This window comes from Elephantulus edwardii, unplaced genomic scaffold, assembly GCF_000299155.1.
Source record: "Elephantulus edwardii isolate Elephantulus edwardi_28Jun2011 unplaced genomic scaffold, EleEdw1.0 scaffold00305, whole genome shotgun sequence".
In the NCBI taxonomy this organism is placed as follows: domain Eukaryota; kingdom Metazoa; phylum Chordata; class Mammalia; order Macroscelidea; family Macroscelididae; genus Elephantulus; species Elephantulus edwardii.
Window position 1 is genome coordinate 215,802 of NW_006400055.1, and position 15,015 is coordinate 230,816.

Genomic DNA, 15,015 nt, shown 5'->3' on the forward strand with positions numbered 1-15,015 from the left:
AGTCTACATATACACATACATGTGCATGAATACACACATGGCTATGTACATACATTTGCATATCCACATAGGCACACATATACACACACATACATACACACATCCATAAACCCACATGCCTACATCCATGTACATGCACACTTTCATATGTCTACGCATGCACACATATACCCACACATACACATATCTGTGTATGTACACATGCACACACAATGCTGCTCAGTTTGTCAACTCCAACAAACAACTCTCAGGAGCAACTGCAGCTGAAATATTTCTTCTCCCCCTCTCTGGCTGTTTATGCAACTTTTTTTCAATTTAGGTCTTTTGGTTCCTGTGCCTTAATCCAGTTCAATGGGGATGAAATGAATGAAACAGGGTTTCACGCAGCCTCACAAAACCCACACTGTTCAATTGGTGAATGCGTTCTTTCTGCTTGGGCCAAAACGATTACTTTAAAGGTACAGCAAGAGGAGGAGCCTGAGGTCAGCATAAGAACTGTGCTGGCATGCTGGTCTATGAAGTGGCCCTTTAAAAAGAAGTGTCCCTTGAAGAGTCAGAGCAGATCCAGCAGCAGGGAGAGAGCCAAGGATGGCAGAGCCCTGGACCCTGCCCACTGGTTTCGGGGAACTTGATGTGCTGGCTGTGGGCACTGTGTTGCTGTTGGAAGGTGAGCCAGGGTAGATTCGGGTGGGTGGGGGGCAGATATCTAGTGGTGTCCAGAACCCAGGCCATGGCTTTGGCCTGGCAAGGATGCCCTTCTATCTATCGAGTGTGCTATGGCTTCTTGACTACCTCTCCTAGGACTGAGGGACCTCTGTCTCATGGGATGCACCATGGGACAGAGGCTCAGTGAGAGGGCATCTATGAGTTAGGGAAGAGAGTTGAAGAGAGGATGTCTGCCAGGAAATAATCAAGAACCCATGATCCTGAATTTCCCATGTCCCTCCCTCTGCATTGTCCTGATACTCAGTGAGAGGTGGGAAGGCTAACATGGCCACAGACACAAAGCATTTGCCTGAGTAGACATCAGGGACTTAAGTGTATTATCTCCTCTGTCCTTCCAGTCCCATATTACCCACCTTGTGACTATGCTCTTTTCTCTGAGCATGTCCACACATGGGCCACCTGGACTAGAATGTGTCCATTTCCACCCAGAACCCATTCCTAAGAAGCTAACTGAAGCCAGAGCTGGGACAGCTTCGACTCTGGAGCCAAATTGGCCAAAGGCTGGATTGATGGTGACCAGCTCTCATGTGCAGCAGCTGCAGAGAATAAAGCAGCATTTTCCTCACCAGACAGACACCATTGCCCAGCATGCATTGCAGTTCTATGCAGGTTCTGATGACCCTTTCCTAGAGTCATACAGTCTAGATTCCCTCTCATCTCCAAACATGCAATGATATTTGGCACCTTCATGCTTTTGCATAACTGTTTCCTCTGTCTGGAACATTCCTCCACACTTGAACCTCCTGGAAAATGCTCACAGCCCTAATTTCAGAGAAGGAAACTCAGACTCCAATTGTTTGAGGGACAGCAGGTGAGTGGACAAGTCCATATGCCTTGAAAAGTGCCCAAGTTGGCCTTCATGTCCTTAATTCCCTAAATCCACCTTGACAATACCTCTTCCAAGGCCTCCTGACCGACTGATCATGTGCCTGAGCAGGAAAAGTAGGCCGTCTGGATGTGGAGAGGGTTGAGGTCCACCAGTTCCACCTCATAAGCTGGTTGTACCTGTGCTTTCTGTGAATGGGGAGGACATAAGCTGGGAAAACCTGGGTGAGATGATATGGATGCCATCTCCCCACTGTCACAGCATGAATCACTCTCCTTGTCACATTATCTATGGTGAGTGCAAAGTCAGAGCCCACACCTGTGGTGTCTGTGGGCCAGCCCGCAAACAGCTATGGAAAATCTTTGCTGGCTTGTGGCCCTGGAATGCTGCTGAGGCTCCATCCACTACAGGAACCTGAGTCTGACTGCAGCGGCTTCACTAGCCCTAATGCCAACTCCTGTTCTTCCTTTCAGCACTCAGCGGGCTCAGCCTCAACGGCCTGACTATCCTCTCTTTCTGCAAGATCCCCACGCTATGGACACCTGGCCACCTGCTGGTGCTGAGTTTAGCTCTGGCAGACAGTGGAATCAGCCTGAACGCCCTGGTTGCAGCCATGTCCAGTCTCCGCCGGTATCATCACCATCTCTGTCATCCTCTGCACCTCTCCTCTACTGTGGGCTTCTGGGCTTTTGGGAGGGGGAGGGAAGTGTAGCCAGGCAAGTTTCTCCCTGCTTGTGAAAGCTGGTCTGAGTGAAGAGTGGACAGGTGTACTGAACTGCTTCCTAACGGATGACGGTTGGCGGCTGTAGTCCAGACAGGTGCATATGTGGTCATCAGAGCATTCTATAGGGGTGGAGAGTACACGCTTACCCTCAGCCACCATGTCAGAGCCCAGACACCCAGGGTTGGGGCTGTGCTCCGTTGTTTGTAACTCCAAACTTCCTCAGCAGATTGCCTTGATGTTATCACCCTGTAACAGGAAGCTGGATGTGCTGACAGAATATTCATAGTATCTTTATAGAATGTCCACCATGCTGTGTGCAGCTGAGTCAGTTCCAAGTCACTGGCCCTGTGACCACTGTGTGTGGGGCAGGGCAGACCCAGAATTACGAGGCTATAGTTACCACCTGAACAGGTCACCAGGCATTTCTCATACAGAAACCCCATCTTAGAGTGAGCGGTTAAGCACTTAACCCCTGCACAACCCTAGCTCCTTGCTCAGTACATGCTGCTGTACTATCAGGTCAGAACCAACCCACAGCTGACCCTGTAGAAGGTTATTGGAGGCTCTAAATTGCATGGGAATTGCCCATCTTTCTCCTATGAAGCACCTGGTGTATTTGAGCTGTATATCTTTGCACTGGAAGCATAATTCCTTATGAGTAGACCATCACAGCTCTCTTGCTTAGTACACACTAAGGGCAAACAAGTTTTGCCAAGCTTGATGCAAGAAAGTGCTCAAAAGTTTGTTTTCTTAGGCAGACTAAACATTCCAATTTTGGCTTGGGACCTTAAACTTTCAACCCCAAGCCCATTTGAAAGTTAGTCAGTGGGTTGTGAATTGGGGAGCATTCCTCCTCTGCTGTACCTTGATTTTCTCCATCCTCCAACTTCTGCCCAGGGAGGCAACATCAATGTCCAGCTTCACTCATCCGAACAGGAAGCCTGTGGTCTGCTCTTTGATGAATGAGGCCTTCTGAGTTTCAGCCTCCCATCCAGGAAATGCAGGCAAAAGCTCTCAGGATCTCCCCACTGGGGCTTTACTGCTTTGCCATTGGTTCTGAGCTTCACAGAGCCCCTCCAGAAGTATTTGCTGACAACCCCACCACCAAGCTAGGACCAAAAGCTTGCAGCCAAGGGTTCCTCATGGGGAAGGCACAGATACCCCACCCCTCTTCCAAGGCACTGGACACCTCTCTAAGCTATAACTGGGAGATGAGGGAGGAGGGCAGGAAGGTAGGGAGGGCTCACCAGTGCCCAATGTTCCCACAGGCATTGGCCCTATGGCTCTGATGGCTGCCAGGCACACGGCTTCCAGGGCTTCATGGTGGCTCTGGCCAGCATCTGCACCTGTGCGGCTATCGCCTGGGAGCGCTACCACCATCACTGCACCCGTACGTGCGGCTCCAGAGCAAAGCATGTGGGAAGGCTGGCTAGAAAGGGGTGGGGAGGGATGGCCCCACCATTGCACTTGTAAGTATGAGCTCCAGAGCAGGACATATAGGCAAGAGAGGAGCAGGGAATGGTGACTTCACCAACACATCCATAGACGTGGGCTCCCAGAGCATGGTGGGCAAGTTAGACAGGAGAGTGTGGGAAGGCAGGCCTGTTTGGTGTTTGCTAGTACCAGGAAGTATGGCAGGTATGAGGGTACATGGTTGAAATACTTATTTCAGGAAAGGCAGGAGGTGGAAGCACGTGTTGACCAGTAAAAATAGACAAAAGGGCCTTCCATACCATCACTGAAACCCCAGGCATAGCAGGGGTCCTCCCTGAATCTCTGCCCCTTATAAGCAACCTCACGGTTTTATCTCAAAAATTAAACAAGACTGTGAGTACAGAGAATGCCCTTGTGGGCATGAGGGGCAGGAATGCAGTATGTGTGTGTGTGTGTGTGTGTGTGTGTGTTTGTATGTGTATATGTGACCTTGCATTTCCACAGGGCCTTGTCCACAGCAGGGCTCCATAGCGTGTGAGTGTGTGTGTGTGTGTGTTTGCCTGTGTGTCTCTGTATCTGTTTATGTGTGCATCAATATCTGTCTCTGTTTTTGGTGTGGCTCTGTGTGTGTGTGTGTCTGTGACTTTACACTTTTACAGGGCCTTGGTCATATCAGAAGTCCGCACTGTGAATCTGTCTTTGTGTCTGTGTGTCTGTCTGTGTCTGTGACCTCATGCTTCTTCAGGACATTAGCCACACCAGGGCTTCACAGAGGCCACTGTAGCTCTCTATATTCCCCAGCTGATTGTCACTATCTTAGTCCAAATGTCTAAGATAGTTATGTTCCGTATCTATGTCTGTTATGTATTTAATGGTTTTTCTAAAATGTACCTGTTCTAATAAATATCTGTAAAATAATGCCTTATCACATTAACACACATTAAACAAAAGCTATGAAGATAAAGTATGCTTATCCATACACTATCCAGATGACCTGTTCATCCCTGGAGTTCAAGGTATACCAAGGGCTGTGGCTCAGTCTAACCCATGAAAAGCACTCAGTTTGCCCAGGATCAGTTAGCAGAGGGCAGAACTGGGCTTCAGCATGGCCAGGCTACCTGGATGTAGTCATTGTCTTTGTCTCCCAGTTAATGGACCTTCCAAAGCCTCATCCCTTAGGTGGCCCCTTAAATCCATTTGTGGGCTTTTCCTATCAGATGCCTCCCTCCCGACTAGAAACTGATTTTGTTCTTACTGTCTGGAGAGGTTGAAGACCTAACCTATGAGCTACCCTCCTGCTGTCCTTGCTCAGTTTACTCCCTAAAGCTGCCTCAGAGCTTTACCCACACTCAACTCCTACTCAGAGAGACATGTTACTCAGCCTCAACATGGAAAAGTCACCTTTGGCCATTTCTTTTTTTACTTAGAAAATTGTCAGCAAAGCAAAAGGAAAGGAGAAAGAGCTGGTCTGTTGCATGAAGTCCATTCTTGATGGCCTTAGGAAAGTCACATTTGTTCTTGTTCTAACGCAGAAAATCAATGTGAGCATTTACTACTGTGCCACCATTAAGGGGATTTATACAAATGGCTCCATCTGGACTGTGTGAATAGAATCAGTCTGACAAAAGAAGGGTGGCCCACACTTCTCTGCTTCCAAACTGCACCCAAGTTACATCTTCTGCCCTGGGCCAGACCTCCTGAGGAGCACAGGCAAATACGCAGAATGGGTTTAGAGAACCAGGTCCTAGAGGCACCACCCTCCCATCCAGAGAGGGGCTGTGTGGAGGAGTAGGCATGGATGTGCAAGGCCAGTACTCTGGGGAACATCATAGCCCTGTCCTTTTCTCCAGCTCCGGCTGTATGTCTGCTAGGGGTCATTTACCATCCACAATGTCTTCTCTCCTTCTACTCATCTTTCATGGGAAGGGTCGTCTTTCCCATTTTGTAAAGAACACCGAAGCTCAGAGAAATTCTCCAACTGTTGCAAAGCAACCAGTATGTGAGCAGGAGAGTAGGATTTAGAATATCTCTGTAAGACCAGAAGGAATTTGGAATAACTGATATTTGTTCAAATGACTCTCCTCCATTCAGCCCCACTGTCCTTCTGCCATGCAGGAAGCAAGCTGGTTTGGAGCTCAGCCAGCATCCTGGTGCTCTTCATTTGGCTCTCTTCTGCCTTCTGGGCAGCTCTGCCCATCTTGGGGTGGGGTCACTATGACTATGAGCCACTGAGAACATGCTGCACTCTGGACTACACCACAGGGGACAGGTGAGTACTTAGACAATGGGGTCCCGAGTGAAAATCCAAATGGAGGAATGTCAACATCTTCCTGTCAACACCTTGGTCACAACTGCTCAGCTGTGGTTGGAGAATCCAGGTATGAAGGCTGACTGAGGGATGGAGACATAATTCAAACCAATGTCCCAGAGGTGGTTCCATGGAAGGGTAGTTATACTGTGAGCTACTGCTCTGTGTCAGTTATAACAGCCATGAGCGCCACAGACCTTATGTTCTCCAGCAGGCAAAGTCAGCTGTCCTCACAGAGATGACCAGAGTTCTGAGGTCATGTCCTTGGTTTGACAGCTTTGAAGAATGTTAAGGTCTTTGTGTTGAAGGACCACACTTTGTAGTTTAGTTCCTCCAAAATCCCTGGACCAGCCATGGGGATATATGCCTTCAGTGCACCACCATAGATAGAGCACATAGTCTAGGAGAAATTAAGATTCAAGTAACTCCTTCAGGAGTCTCATTTTCCTATTATTGGAGTCACGCTCACTCATCTTCAGCATACACTTCAGTCCCTCATGAAGCACCTGGTCTTGATGGTTGATAACCACTCACATAGAACCACTTTGAGACCTTTAACCCTTGACACATGTCCATGTAGTGATCTGGTATACCCCAGAGGGTCCACTCCTTCTTCCCACCCCTCCTTAGTGCCTTTAGTGGCCATATCCACAGTGCAAGGGTCCCCTAAAAAACAGCACTGCCCCAGAAAGTCCCACCTTCTACTCCTAATTTGTCCTAGAGGCAGGCCTCCACCTTCACCCCATGGCCACTATCTGGTCCCTTGCACTGTTCTGTAGTATCTTCAACTGTTTCTTTAGTGACACCATATTCATGTCTTAGGCATCTTTAGGACCTTTCCAATCCCTGGATTTAAAACACTTTAAATGCTCCAAACTCCTGCCCTGCTCATCTCTCCTCATTGGATGAACATGTTTCCCAGGCTACAGTGTCTGTTTTCTATACTGGGGAGGGGGGCACCCTGGAAAACTGGCAATTTTAAGAGAGCAGGGATGGACACTGAATTTGAAAGAGGACATATGCACTTGAGCTTCCTGATTCGTCAAGTGCAGCTCCTGACATCTGAACCCCGGAATTGTCACGCTAACCACTCATCTGAGGGGTGTGGCTTCTCAAATCTAATAGTTCCAGGGTCCAGTATTAGAAATGAACTGGCAGCCCTCTAAAATCAGCTGAACATCCTAAGAGATCACCTTCACTCCTTTCCCCCACCACAGAAACTTCACCAGTTTCCTCTTCACCATGGCCTTTTTCAACTTCCTCCTGCCCCTCTTCATCACAGTTATTTCCTACTGGCTCATGGAGCAGAAACTCAAGAAGAATGGTCTTCTCAAGGTAAAGGTCCAGCTCTCAGAACTGGAGGGACCTCTCTGTCCGTCTTAGACTCACTAGGTGCCTGAGCAATGAGACAGGAGTTATTAGGGCTTCAGTGTTCTCTGTGGGTGGATTAAACATACAGCCTTCCATTAACAGGTAAAAATGCTAAGCATCTGCCCTACATAAGTGTTACAGTGAGAAAATGGGCACTGATTTCCTTGTGGACACACTTTAATATCTGAGAATATATGGGAAGTAAGAGTACAGCCCGAGGGCCTCCTGAGGTTAGGCTGCAAGTAGTGTGGTCCCTATTTGCCCTGTGACAGGACTACAGCAGAATCCTGTCCTGGCCCAGTCAGAGTCCTTGCTTGTCATCTAGCAGTGGGACAAGGAACTTACCAGCAGGACCTGGGATCAAAGTCTTAGGTCGATGGGCAGCTGACCTGAGGACTTCATCCATGTCATCACAGTGTTAGGAAGGAAGCTCAGTACTGGGCCAGCTCCAACCTCTAGGCAAGTCAGGAATTATCAGGCTATTTGACAGATAAGGCAACTAAGTTCAAGTTAGCACAAGTGACAAGCTCAAAGTTTTCATCCTTAGAAGGTACTGGACTCTAACCCCAACCCTTGGACAATATCTGTCTGGCCTTCACACTTAGCGCCTCCTTGCCGCCTGGCCTTACTGCCCAGCATTGCCACAGGCTGAGCAGGCCTCCTAGTCTAGGTCTCAAAGGCTGTGTGGGGACAATCATCTGCTCTCAAGCAGTCCAAGGCCTCACAGGACCATTTCTTCCCAGATGAACACGACTTTGCCAGTGAGGACCCTACTGCTAGGCTGGGGCCCTTATGCCCTCCTGTACCTCTATGCAGCTGCTGCCGACGTGCGCTCCATTCCACCGAGACTGCAGATGGTACGCAGACACCAGCCCCCAGTGCCCCCACCTGCCCAGCCCACCTCTCTTGGCCCACTACAACCCTCCTGGTTCCAAGGAGGCTCTGACTCTAAACGGCAATAGTGCACAGAGAATGTTCCCCACTGCCACCCTGGGCCACCCTAGTCTAATTGTGAAGTAACAGGGACAGACAAGCAGATGGCAAATCCATCCCCTTAATGATAAGGGGCTGTACTTGTCAAGGCTGTAGGGCAAGAGGGCATTTCCTTTCGGGCATCCTCTCCTGCTAATAAAGATGACTTCAAACCCATACAACAGGCAGAAGACATATGGCTTTCTGCCATGAGGTGGAGGGGCGAAGGTCATCAGTGGGACCAGGGAGACGAATTGATGCGTACATACTCACTCCTGCAATTTTTTTGCTGCAACAGATGCCTGCCCTCATGGCCAAAGCAGTGCCTATTGTCAACGCCTGCCACTATGCCCTGGGGAATCAGGTGATCCGCAGGGGACTCTGGCAATGTCTCTCTGGGCAGAGGAGTAAGACCCCTCCCAGTGTGTGGGACCAAACCCAGTGAGTCTGGTGAGCCCCAAAAGGAGGCTCTTCAGGCACTTCATCAACTTTTGCACCCAAGCTGGAACTCTGCCAGGATGCTTTCCCAGATCACCTCATCCGATGAGCCCCACAAATTGCTCTCCAGGCAAACCACCAACTCCTGCACTTTGGCTGGGCCTCTGTCAATGAGGCTCCACTAAAGATTCTCACCCAGTGATCCCCAAAAGAATGCTCTGGCAGGCACCCCACCACTCCAGCCAGTCTCTGCCATGAGGCTACCCCAGGACCTCTCAACCAGTGAGCCCTGAGAGGCTTCTCATGACCAGACACCTACCATCTCCAACACTCTAGCTGGACATCAGCCAGGATGCTCCACCAAGATTCCTTATCTGGTAAGCCCCAGGAGGCTGCTCTGACAAGGCACCCAACCATCTCCTGCATCTTGGTTGGGCTCCTGCCGTGAGACTCCCTCAGTACTCCTCGCTCATCCCCAATTATGGTGCCTGGCACAGCTGAGTGTTGGTACTTGTCCTACACACATAAGCCTTAACTCTTGGAAAAGCCATTCCATCCTGCACATTCCCTGACCCTTTATAAGATTGTGAAAGGATATCCCTTTTGTAAGGATATTAATATATGTTTTCAATGTCATTGAAAGAGTGAATGAAATAACATGTACTCCCTGTGCACACAGAAAACATTGACTAAAAATGGCTGTCATTGTAGGCAGGGTGTTGAGCTGTTAGCCAAATAATTAGAGGTGTGGATCCACTCAGAGTTTCTTCAGAAGAAACTACTGTTAAGCTACTTGCAAGAATCCAGCCATAGAAAGCTCTGTGGGGCACAGTGGGGTCACCACAGTGGGCTCACTGTTATGGGTTCCCATGGCTAGGTCATCAAGGGCTATTACTCTGAGTCTTTCCATCACTGAGTCAATACAGGCCATTGTTTGGGGTCTTTCCATCACTGGGTTACTGCATGTCATTGTTTGGAGTCCTTGTATCTTGGGGTCACTACAGGCTGTTGTTAAGGACCTTTCCATCACTGGATCACCACAGGCTATTGTTATATGCATTTCCATTACTGGGTCATCACTGACTATTGTTATGATCTTTTCCATCACTAGGTCACCAGTGACTGTTATTATGGGCCTCTCCATTCCTGGGTCATCATGAACCATTGTTATGGGCCTGTCCATCACTGAGTCATCACTAGGTCACCATAGGCTATTGTTGTGGGCCTTTCAATCACTGAGCTATATCTCCACTACTGAGTCTCCACACACTGTTGTTATGAGTCTTTACATCACCGGATAACCACAGATCATTGTTTTGAGTTTTTCTGTAGCTGGGTCACCACAGACCATTGTTGTGGGCCTTTTCATCACTCGATCATTCCTACTGGGTTATCATAGGCCTTTCTAATGAATCTTTCCATGGCTGGGTCACCCCAGGCCATATTATGAGACTTTCCATTACTGGTAACAGCTGCAGTCAAGTCAGCCCTTCTTCATAGCAGCCCATCAAGTGTTCCACAAGAGAACTGCCACACTGTATAGTCTGGGCTATAATCTTTATGGTTGCTTAGTGGATAAGGTGTTGTGTTGCCAATCCAAAGTCAGATAGTTTAAATCCACCAGCCGCTGCAAAGGAAAAGGATGGACCCTCTCTTTTTATGTAATTTACAGCCTCCAAAAGTCCTCTTGACTATGGGTCAGATCTGACTCAGTGGTAGTGAGATTGATACCTTTAGCAAAGGTAGGATTGAGTCCTAGGAAGTGTGCTGCTGGCCTAAAGGTGGAGCCTGTCTGGATATTTGAATCCATCAACTGCTCTGTGGGGAAAAGGTAGACAGTCTCCTCCCATGCAATTTATAGCCTCTGAAAACTCACTGGAGGATCAGTGAGTTCCAATCCAACAGCAATGAATGAGTGGGAGGCACATCTTTACAAATGAGCTCCCCTCCTCTGGTCCTGAACTTCCAGTCTCTAAGTGAGTAACTGAGTGCAGACCACTGTGCCACTCAGATTGCTAAGTTGTGTATCTGCAGTCCAGAAGCTCAGCTTTTCATTGAAAGACACCAAATCACTATGGTGATGCTGTGAAGAGTCAGGTGCCACTCACTTGGACACAGCCAGCAAATGCCAGTCAGTCAAATCCATCCTGGGGTGGGGGTGGGGTGAGTGGGTATAAGTGTGACACATAAACTACCTGAAGATGTTTTAACTAAGCTACCAGCACTGAAAATCAGGATGACTCAGCAGCAGCCAACAGGAGAGGCCCCTTGGCCTTTGTAAAGGTGACTTTACAGAGCTTGAAGAAGTGACTGCCCACAGCCATGGGCTGGGATCCTGGCCAGTTCCCACCTTGAGTACATTGCATCTTCAGTGACTTGCTGTGGCAGTACACAGTCCCAGGTGCATCTTAGTAGAGGAGATGGGTAGCCTGGAGAAAAAAGTGCAGGCCCCTCAGACCCATGGAGCAGAGAGGAAAGCCCCTTCTCTAGAGCCCAGGGAAGGAGCAGACACATCCCAGGGAGAGGCCAGGAAGAGCCCTGAGGATTCTATGCACAGAGCCCTGCCCGTCCATTTGCAAAGACAGAAGACCAAGTCACACACAGTAGGGTCCCTACAGAAAGTAGTGCAGTCCCAGAGAAACGTGTCAGCCTTCACACAGCTAGGAGGACATAAGGTTCATCTTTTTTTCTTCTAAGGAGTACCTTGGTTCTATTCCATCCAATACAGACTTGTTTGTTTTGACAGTCCATGGAATACTTAGTACTCTTCCAAAATCCTATAATTTTTTTTAAAAGTCATTTTTTTAACTCGTTCTTAAGTGTCTTTATTGGAGACCTTTATTCTATCACTTTTGTTGTTGTTGATAGCTGTAAAGTCGAGCATGACTCATAGAGAACCTATAAATGAAAGACTTGAAGTCTTTCTATAATTACTGTTGTTTCTCCAAGTTTATAGAGTTTCCAGAGGTGTGTGTTTTAGGAAGTGGATGCCACTCCTGCTTCCAAACCTGTCTTAAATTGAGAGCTCCACGAAACACTGTGCACCATGGGCACCCATTATGGCATTTGAAACCCCAATGGCACAAGCAAATTGACAGAAGAGTGATGTACACACTTGGAAGAATGTTTCTCAAAAATATAATAATAAGGGATTAAAATATAATCCCTCAGGCCCAACCAACTTTTAAAAACAAGTACCCTCCACAAGGTCTTGTTGACTCTAAACAAGAGGCTTAAATAAAAAACCAACCAAACATTTCACACCAACCCTCAACCGAAACAAGAACACCCATCTTACAGAGTCCAGCTGCTTCACCCAGTCTCCAAAATGGAAACAAGGGGCTGGCCTTATATGTTGTTGTTGTGTTGTCAAGTCAAGCATGACTCATAGTGATCCTATAAACAAAAGATCTTAACCCTGTTCTATAAATATTGTCCACTAGGGACATTAATTTTCTTCATTCTTCCATCCACCTCTAGGAACATCTCCCCAGAATGAAAACAGGGCAAGGGGACCAGTGTTGGATTTCTTAAAATCCTGTTCTCAGTTTCCTCAGAGAAAGAGAGAAATCCAAACAAATCAGTACCCCTACAGTGCTTACAGGGAGGTAGGGGGTCAAATGATTCAGGAGTCAGGGGAGGCAGTCAGGAGCCAGGTGAAGTAGGAGCCAGGTGAGGCAAAGGTCAGGTGAGACAGGAGCCAGGAAAGGCAGAGGCCAGCTGAGGCAGGGGCCAGGTGAGGCAGGGGCCCAGAGAGGCAGAGGCTAGGTAAAGGGAGGGGCCAGGAGAGACAGAGGCCAGGTAAAGCAGGAGGCCAGCAGAGGCAGAAGCTCAGGTCAGGCAAGAGCTAGGTAAGGCAGGAGCCAGTTGAGGCAGGGACCAAAAGAGGCAGAGACCAAGCAAAGAAGGGGGCCAGTTGAGACAGGTACCCAGACGTGGCAGGGGTCAAGCAAGGCAGGTGCCAGGTGAGGCATAGTTCAGGAAAGGCTAGATGAGGTAAGTCCCAGATGAAGAAGGAGTCAGATGAGGCAAGTAGTCAGATGAAGAAGGAACAAAATGAGTCAGGGGTCAAGTGAGGCAAGGGGCAGGTAAGGCCATACCACCTCTGATGCTCATTCTCTGTACCCCATAGAGGGTGGGCAAGAGCATCTTCAATCTGGTTGGGTGGTAAGTGATGAGGTGATGCTGAAGAGTGTGGGGGTAAATACCAAAGCCACAGACAAGCCTTGGCTTTAACTTCAGAAGCCCCAAGTCTGCCCACACACCTGATTCTATCTTTCAGAAACAGATTCTGGAAATCTCTTCACCTTCAGGCTTTCCTGCTCAAGTCTCCAAGCACTGTCTAGACATTGATCCTCTATGGACATTTCTGAGAGGGGAGAAAAGAAGAAGTCTTCACTCTCCAATCCTTCCTCCACCTTCTAGCATTCCCAAGCCCTGCCCTCATGAGGCCAAGGTCTTGTGGAGGTTCCACACCCTCCTGTCCTTACTCAGCCCAGCCCCAGTTCCTGGCAGCAGAATCCCCTCAATTTCTGGGATATGAGCAGGACCCCACGAGAGCTGTCTAGGTAATCTATTCAGGTTTGCTTTGCTTGGCCAGGACCCCAGGAAAATTCCTAGGTCTCAGACTCTCTCTGCTGGGAGGTGTTCCCCATGGGGTGGGGGATCCCCTGTATCCTAGAGGACAGTGATTCTCTGAGTGGGGTCCTGGCACCTAAAAAGGCCAATGTTTCTGGGATCTTGGCACAGTTGCTGTTGTTATGTACCATCAAGTCATCCACAACTCACAGTGACCCTATGAGCAAGAGATCTGGACCCTGACCTGTCCTAAGCCATCTTCCTCATCTTCCCCACACTTAGGTCATTATTATAGTCACTGTGTCAATACATCTTGGTGGGAGTCTTCCTCTCATTCTCTGAACCTCCACCTGTCTCAGCATGATGTCCTTTTCCAATGACTAACTCCTTCTGACAGCATGCCCAAAACACGTGAGACAAAGGAGCATCTTGGTTGCCCTTCATCCAAGACATAATTGTTTGTTTTCTTGGCAGTCTATGGGATATTCGTACTCTTCTCCAATCCCACAACTTAAAGGCATTGATTGTTCTTCGGTCATCCTTATTAATTGTTCAACTTTTAGATGTACAAAAACAATTGAAAAGATTATGCACCTTGGTTTGGACCAGAAGCACCTTAGTCTTCAGACTGACACCAGTGCATTTTAGCACTTTGGAGAGATCTTTTTCTTGGAAAAGGCTTATTTTATTTTTTCAATTTTTTTTACAATGTTTGAAGCTGCCTGCTGCTTTCTTGACATTATATGAGGTGGGTTGTGTTTTTTTTTTATATGTGTTAGGCAATTTTGGTTGTGACTGTGTTGGCTTTATGATGTTTTTTATTAATTGCATATTCTTTAGCACTGCTCTAGCCCTGCTGAATTCTGGGCATTGACATCTTTCTTTGGGAAACTCTGGTGCTTGGTCAAGTTTGATGAGCTCAAATTAGGTGTTCTCTGTGTCACAGAGCCCATGGGTTCTAATTTCTGCCATTCTAATTTCCCACTACAGCATTCTGAAGTTCTAATTTCTGCTTTACAAAGTGTGAACCTGGGTTCAAGGCCTGGTAGACTCAGCACAGAGATGGTAGGAGGCAAAGTCCAGGCCTTTGTGAATGGGAATCCATGTTAGAGGGTACTAGAGGGCCAGGAGAGGCAACTCCATGGGATGTGAGAGTAAGCCCCAAGCAGCTTTGAGCCAGCCCAGGTGAGGCAGATTCACAGGTGTGTGAATCTCAGTCCCGAGCAGCTCTGAGTCAGTCCAGATTAAATGGACATACAGACATGTGAGGGTCCGAGTCAAGCAATTCTAAGCTAGCCCAGATGAGGCAGATCCATAGGTGTGTGAGGGTCAATGCCATGTAGTGCTAAACCAGCCCAGGTGAGACAGGTACACAGGTGTGTGAAGCTCAAGCAGAGCACTTCTGAAGCAGCCCAGATAAGTGTAGCAAACTCCTAAACCCTCTTGAAACTAAATCCTGAAGTAGCATCTCCTTAAAGACTTACCTGCTTATGGATAACGATGCAAATTGGCTCAATACATTAGAACATGTTTTTGTTGTTATGTGCCGTCAAGTCGCCTGCGACTCATAGTGACCCTATGTACAACAGCCCTAAACTCTGCTCTGTCCTGTGCCAATCACACTGTCTCTGACACTCC

General features: G+C 48.2%; 1 protein-coding gene across 1 annotated transcript; it reads left to right on the top strand.

Annotated features, from left to right (window-relative positions):
* Nucleotides 1-588: 588 nt before the first annotated feature.
* Nucleotides 589-8,806, top strand: RGR (retinal G protein coupled receptor). The gene is made up of 7 exons (XM_006901024.1): nucleotides 589-667; nucleotides 2,026-2,182; nucleotides 3,545-3,666; nucleotides 5,826-5,979; nucleotides 7,236-7,353; nucleotides 8,133-8,246; nucleotides 8,660-8,806. The coding sequence occupies exons 1-7, from the start codon at nucleotides 589-591 to the stop codon at nucleotides 8,804-8,806; spliced, it is 891 nt and encodes a 296-aa protein (XP_006901086.1).
* Nucleotides 8,807-15,015: the final 6,209 nt, after the last annotated feature.